Source organism: Anabrus simplex, chromosome 1, assembly GCF_040414725.1.
Source record: "Anabrus simplex isolate iqAnaSimp1 chromosome 1, ASM4041472v1, whole genome shotgun sequence".
Taxonomy (NCBI): Eukaryota; Metazoa; Arthropoda; class Insecta; order Orthoptera; family Tettigoniidae; genus Anabrus; species Anabrus simplex.
The window spans coordinates 715,644,158-715,656,947 of record NC_090265.1 but is presented as its reverse complement, the minus strand read 5'-3'; the positions used below and the strand labels follow the sequence as shown (position 1 = coordinate 715,656,947).

Sequence of the window (12,790 nt, the reverse complement as noted above, 5' to 3'; positions counted from 1 at the left end):
GAGAATTTGGAGTAGAACCAAAATGAATTCGCTATTGAAAGGCTCAAAAAGAAGAATTAGGGAAAGCAAAGTGCATGTGTTGATTATTTCGCAGTCCAAAGTGTGAAAAAATATTTCAAAGTCAAGAAAGAAGTGGTTGATGACGTAGTTCAACTGAGAAATAATGGCACTGTTGTTTTGCATGAAAAGTCGCAAACTGAAGCGGACGCAGAAAAAGACATTGCATCACAAGTGCACAATTTAAAATGAACATGTTCATTTTATGCAGATACAGACCTGGTCTGTGAATTTCAAGTTAAGAACTTCATTTTGGTCCTTATTGAATCTAGATTTACACTATAAATTGAGGATAATTATGTCCACCTTTTCAATACAAAAACAATGTGACGTCATTAACACATCACATATTTATTACCTTTCAAACATTGGGACCGGTTTTGGGATTATTTGTATGCCATCATCAGCCATAGGAAACTTTGTGACAAGGCCTAAGTACAATATTAACATAACTTACAACATACATATATATATATAAAAATTGAACATATTCTTACATGACTATTAAAATTTGGTGTACACCATAAAACCTTAGATTAAAATTGGTAGCATATTTTATGCGACATATTATGACTTTATACAATAATTTGACTAAAGTTAAAGCTTTTTGTCAGTTTTTATAAATATTACAAAATGTTAATTGAGCATCCAGATAACAATTTTCAATCTTTAAAAACTTTTATAACTACTAGGCGTTAAAGATAATAGTGCATTTGTTTGGTCAATAATACTAAATTGACATGCATTAAAATGAAATCACCTACTGTCAGATTGGAAAACAGTGACCTATTTGTACTAGGTATGGGGATAAGTTACATTATAAGTCTTTAGTAATTCTATATCTTGCATTAATATAGTTTGGTTATTTAATAACAAGTCGAATAAAATTATAAATTCGGCTGATATTTTAAACTTTAAAACATTAATTGTCCATTATAGAGGTCCCTTTTTCAGTGAAGATATATAGTGAGCAAAACAGTTCCTCTTAGAATTGATTACAGGTTCACTCTGTTTTAGGTGGATTTTGGATTGAATAAATTTCTTATTTCGTAATATAATGTCGTTGAGCAATGTTCGTATATGTAATATTCCGTCTTTTATGCTAATGTCCTTAAAATGTAGATCGACTTGATAGAAGTGGACTGGTGAGCCGAAATTTCTACCAGAGATGTATATACTATGTATTAGCGTAAGAATAACTAAGTTTAATAGGCATTATTTTCATTTAAGTAGAAACTCACCTTAAGCACTATGTTGTCGAGAATGAAGCTGGTGAGGAACTGTCTACCAGAAAGGCAGAAAATAATGCCTATTAAACTTAGTTATTCTTACGCTAATACATAGTATATACATCTCTCTTCCTAGGTTCGTCTTGGATTGGGATATTTCTAGAACCTCAAAGACCTCGAATGTAATGGTCCAAGAAATTTCAGTTACATTATAACTTATCCCCATACCTAGTACAAATAGGTCACTGTTTTCCAATCTGACAGTAGACGATTTCATTTTAATGCATGTCAATTTAGTATTATTGACCAAACAAATGCACTATTATCTTTAACGCCTAGTAGTTATAAAAGTTTTTAAAGATTGAAAATTGTTATCTGGATGCTCAATTAACATTTTGTAATATTTATAAAAACTGACAAGAAGCTTTAACTTTAGTCAAATTATTGTATAAAGTCATAATATGTCGCATAAAATATGCTACCAATTTTAATCTAAGGTTTTATGGTGTACACAAAATTTTAATAGTCATGTAAGAATATGTTCAATTTTTATATATATGCATGTTGTAAGTTATGTTAATATTGTACTTAGGCCTTGTCACAAAGTTTCCTATGGCTGATGATGGCATACAAATAATGCCGAAACCGGTCCCAATGTTTGAAAGGTAATAAATATGTGATGTGTTAATGACGTCACATTGTTTTTGTATTGAAAAGGTGGACATAATTATCCTCAATTTATAGTGTGGTCTGTAAAGGCGAACCCTACTGGCTCAACTTCTACCGCATGATTACATGCATAAAGTAAAAGAATTTTGATATGGTGGGAAGAAGAAGGGTGCATACAGAAGGTGCACCTAGCGTATCAATAGAAACAGTAGACGTGGAGTTAAAACATATGGTAGAAAGTAACCACGCTTTGTCATTTTTAATAGGAAAACTGCCAAAGTATAATCTTCCAGCCCGCACTGTGGTACAAGTGCAAGAAAAAGGCTAGATGTCACCTGATTTGATAAAAGAGTGGCTGAAAGTTTTATGGGGTCGATACCCTGGAGCTTTACTTCGTAAACAGGCCATGTTTGTTCTCTATTAGTTTCTGTGGTCATGTGGTGGAGCCGGTGCAAAATGCCTAGTCTTGATACGGTTTCAGTCATAATACCAGTTTTGCAGCCAGTAGACATTCCAGTTAATGAACCGTTAAAAGAACATCTCTAGCAATTTTATGCTGAATGAAATGGCATCTAGTGCTTCCAATTTGATAAAAAGACCATTAAGAGACTGGTCAATTGTGCTTTCGGATTCTTCAGTATGAGCTATGATTACAGAAAAAATTATCCCAAAGAATTTTAAGAAGACTGGGATATCTAAAACGATGGATAGCTTGGAGGATGACATCAAGTGGCATGAAGCAATGGATGCAAATGATACCACTGGTATGCCTTCCAATGAAAACCGTGAAAAGTGAAATACAGGTTCCCTGATTTTTATTTATGCAATTACTAAGCTAATTTTGATACGCAAATTCAATGCTTAACTCTGCAATGTTTGTGTTGCTAGGGTCAACTCCAAAGTCACGTTAATGTTTATCAGTATTGCTGCTACTTTTGTGGATTTGGAAGAAAAGTCTCAAAATTGGTCCAATTTTATAACATGTTAGTTATTTTATATAAAATACTGATTAGATAAATGATGTGTTAGGAGCTACTTATCACAAGTTTCTTTCTGATTTATTTGTAGTCATTGCATAATTTTTCCCCCTCTTGATTTTTGGCCCCTACATTTTCTGAAAAAAGGAGGAAAATGATGCAGCTAAATATGGTAATGAAAGTATCCATTTCTTTCACAAGTTTCCAGAAATTATTTAAAACAAGAAGACAGTTAGTGGTGCACTGTCTAGTCTGTATGACGAGGGAGGCAAGACATCACAGTCCATCTTTCAAAGAAACATGAAGGCTCCTGTTGTCATGTAGGAACACAATACTCGTTCTGCTGTTCAACTTTCTAGCTGTAATATCCCTGACCAGTTGTAGCAGATATCCGAAATGACTGCTTGCAGTGAACCATGCACAAACTTTTTGTGAGTATGTATATTTTGATGGCTTGGTAGTCAGGTTGAATGATCATTTACAGCCATCATTAGCTTCAAAACTGTAGACAGAATACTAGCCCATACAAATCCTCTAATAGGCTGAGAGAAGTGGCACAAAATGTTCCCTGGTAACATCCAAGTGAGTTGGCCTCCCCTTATGTCCTCTGCATCCACTAACCTCTGAACTGTTAATTCACCTACTGTTCTCACACCACACTCCACAAGAACACAAAACCAAACAGTGCTATCCCACAAAAACAAAAAAATTCTTGCAACTTTATGGACAATACAAAATTAGCACTGGAATATGTGATCCTGCCAAACAAATCCAGCACATTCTTGAATCCAAACTACTATTACATATCCTCTTCAAAACCTGTATTCTTCAGAAAAAGAAACAAGATTTAGTCATAGGAAAAAAGCAAAAAAGCCTACATGAACACAAGCAAATGAAAAACATGTAATTTAAAATGAAACAAGGAGACAGGAGAAACTGAAGAATGGAAGTGCAATTATCCACATGTTCTGTGTACTAAGAGAGGAATATACACAAAGCCAGGCTATTGTGCAGGAGAGGGAGAAACAGAAATTAGAACAGTTTCCTATCTTCACAAACAGTGTCATCTTCCGCATCTTATTTCTTGTCAATCTAGAAGAGCATCTACATTCTCTGACAGGGTCTTTTTTTAGAAACTTTCATTTTGACATGGTCATCAGAACAGCTATATCACATGATAGAGTTCCTCCTGAACTGTAAATGAACAGGTATTGTTAGATTATGTTTTGAAATTTTATTAAAAATACAAGCAAAAATTATCTCTTTTCAAACATTTCTGTAGAAAGGCAGGGTTTTCTCTATTTCTCTTCTACACTGGGAAAACAGTAATTGGAGAGAAACAGATCAACCCTCCTGTCAATAAAGCTATGACCAAACACAATTATACTGAATTTCTGACCCCCTGAGGTGGGGCCAATAGAATACAGTAAAACCTCAATAAGACGTTTCTGCAGGGGACAAGGAAAAATAACGTCTTAAGCAAGAAACGGTACTACTGAATACATGAATAAAAACTACCCAACAGGGATATGGAAACACTAGATACGTTTTGTTTTTTCGATATGATGGCATTTTACGTCGTGTATTCGCGGGTACAGTGAAAACTATATCCACCATTTCTGAAGACGAGAGGAGAAAATTAAAACGTGTGCAAAACACGAGAAAACAAATATTATAACCTTTTCCACTGGGGATTATGAAAAAACAATGGTGCATTGTAAAGTTTAAGAAGCACCAGACAACAAATATGAAAACATTCGCATGGGGGCCCACGAAAATATAAAGTTTATTGCAGATCACACTGTTTCTAAAACAAATGGTAGTAGAAGCCTTTTATTTCGGACCAGTGGGTTATTAAACATTTTTTTCTGGTCACACTCTTAGACAATGAATTGGAGGTTACACTCAACCTCGACCATGTGCGACTGCGACTTTGGCTGGCATTTTGAATCAACAAAACTTTGATTCGACGAACTCAAATGATCGAGTTTCAACATTCACTCTACCTCTACGCACTTAAAGATGTGGGTGCCAGTCCACTTTCTGATAGATTTTTATTTTGTCTTCATTAGTAAAGAATTTCACGACTTTTTTTCTGAATTCATAACCAGGGTGTTGTCAGACAAATATGCACCATACTAGTTAATTTCACACGATTTTGTTCCTAATCCAGATGTAGGCAATCAGGCGACAAATATTTCCTACCCTTCACTGTACCACTCAACAAAAAATAAATTCCTAATTTCTGAATGGAATGCAAAATACAAGCACAATCAGGCTCACTGTGTTATTCAGCAATCTCGCTACTAACCAGCAAGCAAAACTGAAAATTCCTAAAGCTAACAGCTTGCTCCCCAAAGCTGCAACTTATCTTGTGAAGTTCAGGAATTCAAGGTCTTTTCCCGTTATCACACAACTGTAGCAAGGACTCTTTCTCACCCGAGCTGGAAATCACATTCCTTTCATAAGGGATAACAATTACCATTTCCAGTGCTAGGAAAAATGTGATTGTACTAAGCAGTAATAGCAAGAATTCATGACGCAATAAGCGAGGTATTTTAATATAGATTTAAGACAATGAGAATTGGAACTTCGAATGTACAACATCCTAAGTGGGAAAATGTGTTATTGAGGAACGCACTAATGAGGTTTCACTGTACGTATCTATTAAAGAAACTACCGTATAATCCCGAATACCACCTGCCACCGAATAAGACCCGCAACCTAAATTTGAGATGGCAAAATACGGGGGGGGGGGGGAAACATCAAATAACTTATATAAAATAACACTCTGATCATTCACAATTCACCGTCCTCATCAGAAGTTTCACCATAGGAACTTTCATCGCTGGCATCTTTCCACAGTCATCCTCACTACCGTCCACTGAATCTGAAATTCCACATTTCTTAAAGCTTTTGGACACTAGATCGTTCGGAATGCGCGCCCATGTGGTCTTGATCCAGCTGCATATTTGTCCCACTTCAGGCCTCTTCACTCGTCCAGTTGGTGTTAACGTGTGATCACCATCAGACATCTATTCGGTGTACAACTGTTTCATTGCAGTTTTGAAAGAGCGGTTCATGCACACATCCAATGGCTGTAGAATAGAAGCGAGTCCTCCAGGAATTATCGCAAGATCGGTTTTTCCTTTCCTCATTGTATCTTTAATGGCGTCAGTTGTATGTCCTCGGTAACTGTCCAACACAAGCATGTTTTGTTTTTGTAACAAAGCTCCCGGGCGACGCTGCCAAACGCACTTCACCCAGTTCTCAACTAACGCACTGTCCATCCAGCCGGACTCATGTGTTCTAACAATAACACCAGACGGCAAGTTTCGTTTCAGAAATGTTTTCCTTTTCAGAACCACATACGGAGGGAGTTTAGTTACATCCGCTAATACGCACAACATTACCATGTATCGTTTCTTTTCGTTACCACCTGTTCTGATGGTTACACTTTTAAAACACTTCGTATCCACGGCATTTCAAAATAGACAGGTGTCTGGTCAGCATTCCCAATTTGCGACAGCAAATAAGAATTTTGCTTCTTCAAATAAATAATGTGACGCTGAAAGGTCGTTAATTTTTCTTCATATGCCCCAGGGAGACGTGAAATAGACTTACGTCTCTGAATGCACAATCCCTTTCCCCGATAAAGGTTTTGGATCCATCTGCGGCGTGCAGTAAAACCCTGTGTTTTGAGTTCTTTTGAGATCTCTAGTGCTTTCAATCGACACATTTCACTAGAAACACCATATCCTAACTCCTGTATTTCTATCACAAATTTGTGGAGTCGTTCTTCAATTTCCGGAAAAACTGCACTCCGCCCGCAGAACGCTCCGCGATCGCTGTTACTTTTTAGAAGCTATTCCTCTTCTTCCACCAATCACAAATACAAGATTCATCAATATCGTACTTTCTGCCAACGGCACGATTTCCGTATATTTCAGCTTCGCTTACAACTTTCAGTTTCTCACGCACAGTAAATGACTGCAGACGCAGTTTGGAATCCATCGCTTACTATCGAGACAGCACTTTCACTGGACAGTACGGAACTCGAATGTGAGCGAGGTAGACTTCCGTGACTAACAGTCTAGACTCTCGCAAAGTACGATATCCTGCAAGATCAGCTATTTGTGCACCCAGCATGCCAGCAACACTTGTGAAACAAATGACGATCGAGCATCCGCAGCAACGACTTGCGTATTTACCGCATATTTACCCATATTCTTCGATTTACCGTATTTCATTACCTTACATTTCGCGTTTACATGTCACTGTAACTGTATTGAGAAAAATCGATCTTGTTTTCTAGAACACAACTAAAGCACAATAGGACCTGAATACCCGTTTACATGTTGTATATTGAGTATGGTAACCGTATTCAAATCTATTCCAATGCTCCATGTAGACGCAGTAAATATTTACAAGAATGAATGGCTTGAATACGACCCGCACCCAAGATTTAGAACCAATATTTTGGGGGGAAAGGTGCGGGTGGTATTCGGGGATTATACGGTATTATAGTTTTATAGTGAGTCCACCTTGAAAATACACCTTATAATGGTAGAAAATTATTAATTTAACATCCATGTTTCGGGAAAATCATCCATTCCCTTTATCAGTGATGTCAGTTGAAAGAATAAAACATATAACACTACTTTCTGTTTTTTTCTTAAATTTAAAGAAGTACTGCATCTTAATTTTACCAAATCAATGAATAAAGAAACTGATGAAATAATATGAAAATGATCATTACAGCAAATTTAATATTTTGTTGAATTGAATGAGAATACCTAAATAAGATTTTCGTTTTTTCTTTTTCTTCCTTAAATGATCAAATGCTAGTTTGTACAATGGATTCTCTTTTATACTTCTTTCATTTAAACTTGATTCAAGGTCATTTTTTGTGCAAGATAAGGTGTATTGATAAGGCGGACTCAAAAAAACTATCATAGTTTCTTTAATAGATTCAGACAAGTCAATACAGGATCAAATAAAATACTAATTATGGTTAAGTTTATCACTGTATATATTCGATATCCGTAGCCTGTTGTAAGAGGTGACTGGAAGGGGAACCCCCAGGACTCATCTTAAGAGGCATGGGTTGGAACCATTGGGGCTACTGGTGGAGAGTCTGACATGGCTTCCACTAACTTGTGCCAGGCTCCTCTCATTTGACTTCCACTGGTCAACTCTTAATTCCTTTCCGAACCTCACGATAGTAGGTTTACAAGGCCCTTTCCCTCCTTCTGCTAGGAATTCTTTAATTTTCTTCGGTCAGAAGTTTACTTCTCTTTAAAACAATCACCAGCATCACCAAATTCCTGTGCACAGGCAGTAAATCATTAGGTAAGTGAATGGGTACAAAGAACAGTCACGTTTGAGATGGTTTGGACAAGTATTTGGAGTGAGAGTGCAAATGATAAAAGCTATGTACAAAAATTGTGTTAGTAGTGTAAAGACTAGTATAGGCTACTAGCTTTACGTCGCACCGACACAGATAGGTCTTATGGCGACGATGGGATAGCAAAGGCCTAGGAAGTGGAAGGAAGCAGCCGTGGCCTTAACACATGGGTGACCGGCCCCGAGAAATCTCGTAGTACGCTCGCCTGCGGTAGGTGACGGGCCCCGAGAAATCTCGGTTTTATTCACGACGTTTTCGGTCTTCCTGTGACATCTCTTGACCATATACTGAACTATTTCGAACTTGCACATTGAGTAGAATAAATCGTAGATGTATAACTGCCACTTTTCTTCTATTCACGGCCCCTTTTATTCTTTGATTTAGTTTCGAAACGTCTACTTTCTTTCTGCCGGTTCAGTCAATGACGAGATGGAGTGCCCACAGAATACGGTGTTAGCTGACGACAATAAGAATTATATGCCGATCGTTCAAATGGATATAGTGATAATGAATTGGTGGAAACTGAATGTGAGAGTGATAGTGGAAGTGATATTCAAGCCTCTACACGCCGTAATTTACCTAGTGTGCTTATTTATTCAAGTGACTCTGATGACAACGATGTATACATTAATGATGTGTTGTTGAATTGCTTGCTTATCTTAGATATGTTGGAGTACTACTAGGGGCATTGGTTGAGTACTCATACCAACTTTAAAGATAAAATCTTGACTGGTTTAATACTTATGTTCATTTTTATAATCAAGTGCACACTAGTATGCTTAGTAGAAAGATGTCCGGTCCACAGGGTATGTGACAAGTTCAAGCATCCAGTCAGCAATGTGTTAGAGTACAGCCCCGACATTTGCCTGGTGTGAAAATGGGAAACCACGGAAAACCATCTTCAGGGCTGCCGACAGCGGGGCTCGAACCCACTATCTTCCAATTACTGGATACTGGCCGCACATAAGAGACTGCAGCTATCGAGCTCGGTGACTAGTATAGGAAAAACAAAATGGTTTAAAGTTGAAACTGGTATCCATCAGGGAAGTGTACTATCCCCCATACTATTCATCATAGTCATGGATGAAATTCATAAGAACATTAAACAGAGATTGGGAACACAGGCAACAAAAGCCATGTTGTTTGCAGATGATATAGTTATATGGGGTGAGGATGAAAGAAGTGCAAAAACAAGTAGATGTATGGAATCAAGAGATAGAAAAATTTGGGATGAAAGTAAGCACAGAGAAAAGTAAAACAACAGTGATGGCAAGGGGAAGGAAGGAAGGAAGGAAGGAAGGAAGGAAGGAAGGAAGGAAGGAAGAGGAAGATAAGACTGAATGGTAAAATTCTGGAAGTGGTTAAAAGTTTCAAGTACTTGGGAAGTGTGATCACACAAGATGGAAAGATTACCGAGGTAATTGGAAAAAAGATTACAACAAGCAAACAGCTTCTACCAGAGTGTAAGGGGTATTTTGTGGAACCAAAATGTCCCGAAGAAATGTTAGAAAGAATTATATTCAACCTATTATGAACCCATACTAACCTATGCAGCTGGATCGTGGACAACAAAACTAGCGGAGATGAAGTTCCTAAGAGGTATCGAGGGCAAGACCAGAAAGGATAGAATTAGAAATGAAGAGATAAGGAAAAGGACAGGAATCTTGAAACTTCAAGACAGGATAGAGACAACAACGTTAAAGTGGTATGGGCATATGATGAGAATGGGTGAAGAAAGAAAAAAAAAAAGCTTTTTCAGAGAAGTTAACAGAAAAGAGACCATGAGGAAGATCCCGAAAGAGGTGGACAGATTCAGTGTGGGAGTGCATAGAGAAGAGTGGTGGAGAGACAGGCAGCGATGGAGGTCGTTGATTCACAACCCAACCAGGAAAGCTGGAAACGGGAAATGAAGGCGATGATGGAGTAAATCATCTGATATCATCTACAAATGATTTAAAAACTATTAGAAACTTTTATCGACATATGTAAAGTTCCCGGGTCCAAACAATCTGTACAGCAATTAAATTACATCCTATCAAAGTATGTTTCATCAGTAGCAATGAATTGAAAATTTGGAAAATATGCAAAATCAGTTCATTTCAGTGTCCAATTATTTTTTTCAAACTGTCAATAATAGCGTACTTTCAGTTCAACCCAGTAAATCGTGCAGTCACATGATTGCACCAAAGCTGTACCCACCTACTAAATATAACACTCTTCTGCAGCTCGTGACGGTCGAAGGTGGCAAGAGCACACAGCCCACCGTACATGGCTACATTGCTAGGAGACAACAGTTCGGGGAAATCACAGTGATCGAAGTTGGCGACTAGAAAGTGCTTCGCTGCAGACTTATACTTCTTGGTCGCTAGCTCCGCCAGCCCAGCCGCGCATTTCAGTCGGGTCAAGATCGTCTGGTTATTGTCCTTTCCGTGGACCTGTAACAAATACAATTGCAAAACTCATGTGGTGAAACAAATTAGTTACATTCAATTTATTTTAAAAGCTTAGTCAACTCTACAACATTTACAACAATTCAGAATTCGGCTAGGTAATTCATCAAATGATGTTTCATTTAAGGTCATCAACTGTACATCTGAAATCTGTATTATGTTCAGAATTAAGACAAATGTCTGTAGCCTATGACTGAACCCAACAACTAACACAAACTGATTCTCAAGATGTATAAACAACTGCATACACTATGGTTGTACGAGTTTCTGTATAAGGATAAGCTGTAAAGTTTTTGAATTAGGTAAGTGAATGGGTACAAAGAACAGTCACGTTTGAGATGGTTTGGCCAAGTATCTGAAATGAAAGCAATAGGAATAAGACCCAGTGGGACACCCAGAACCAGACGGTTGGAGCAGATTAAGGCAGATCTACAGTAAGTTTCATCGGTTCGCTGGCAGGCACGCCCAGCTTATCTGCCTCCCGTCGACTCGTCACTTCCCGCTACACAGCGCAGCAACAGCACTTTGCAGTTCAGGTCCATGCTTAAAACATGTATTAAGTGTTGAACTGTCGCTCCAATTGTTCTTGAGTTGTGAAGTGTTACTTCAGGGTATAATTCTCATAATGCCTCCACATGTCTACACGGTAGAGGATAATTATGAGAAAACAGAGTCTTCAGGGAAGTCGTTATACGCGATTTGCAACAATTACCAGGTCCATATAGAGACCGTGGGGAAACTCTTGAATAAATTGAGAGGAACTGGTTCTTTACTCGATAAGAAGCGAAGTATTAAAAAAATGTGTACTTAACGAGGAAAAAGTAAATGAAATCGCAGAAAGTTTAGACCATATGCCTACAAAATCCCTAAGACGACTTCGACAAGAAGACAAGAGTTTTGAAGAGCTTAGCATGGCGGGCTACGAAAATGTTAAAATTAGTGTGGACTTATGGTCATCACAGTCATCAGATTTACCATTTGTGACTTTCATGCATGGGAGAGTTTAAAAAAGAAAGTGTATGCAAGAAACCTTCACATGTTGGATGAACTGAAAGAACATATCTGGAGAGAAACAGCCTCAATTACGGAAGATGATCTTCTGCGTGTGAATCGGTTTCCTAAGACGACACCAAAAATGTGTGTATGCAGGAGGAGAACATTTCCAACACCTCCTGCCATAAGGTTCGAGCTTATTTTCTTAATTACTAATTTTAATTATCTCATGCCATGTAAAGATAAAAAAAGGTGGACAAAATTAGTTAGACTTGGACTTGAGAGTGGAATCAAGGATGTTGTACAGGTTTATGCACCCCAATCAGGGAATGCAGATGAATGTTTGGAAGAGTTTCTAGAAGAACTGGAAAGTTGTATTGAAGACAAAGAGGTTATAATAATGGGAGACATGAATGCACATGTTGGAACAGACAGACAGGGAAAAGATAATTGGCCCTTATAGTTATGGAAACCAAGATGAAGGAGATTTGGTAATAGATTTTTGTAGAAGGAATGGATTAATTGTTGGCAATACGTGGTTTAGAAAAAAGAACTCAAAAAAATAACTAGATATGGTTGGGGAGATAGAAAGACCAAGACAATGATTGATCTTATTCTGGTGGAGAAGATGAAACGTAGACAACTGGAAGATGTGACAGCAATGCCAAGAGCAGATTTTGAAGGAGACCATAAAGTGGTGGTAGCTAAATTAAGACTTGGTAAAATAACAAAGTTAATAGAAAAAATGGGGGGAAAAAATAAAGGGATGAAGTTAAAAGAGAAAGAAACAAGGGAATAGTTTCAAGAGGATCTGAAGAAAGAAATTCCCAAAGATGACGTGAACTGTGTGGAAGAGGAATGGACAGGTTTCAGAAATGGTTTTGTAAAGTGTGCAGTAAACACCTGGGGTAGACTATCAGACAGGAAAAAGGAAAAGGAGACTCGTTGGTGGAACAGCAGGGTAAAGGAAGCAGTTAAAGAGAAACAAATGGCTAGGAGGAAGTGGAT

At 37.7% G+C, this 12,790-nt stretch overlaps 1 protein-coding gene across 1 annotated transcript in view; it reads right to left on the bottom strand.

The window, feature by feature from the left end:
• The window catches only part of CSN1b (COP9 signalosome subunit 1b), an 89,863-nt gene that overhangs the window by 39,449 nt on the left and 37,624 nt on the right, over window positions 1-12,790 (bottom strand). Inside the window, exon 6 of the mRNA XM_067136035.2 lies at window positions 10,539-10,774. Coding sequence (XP_066992136.1) covers window positions 10,539-10,774 — 236 coding nt within the window. The remainder of the gene's footprint in view (window positions 1-10,538; window positions 10,775-12,790) is intronic.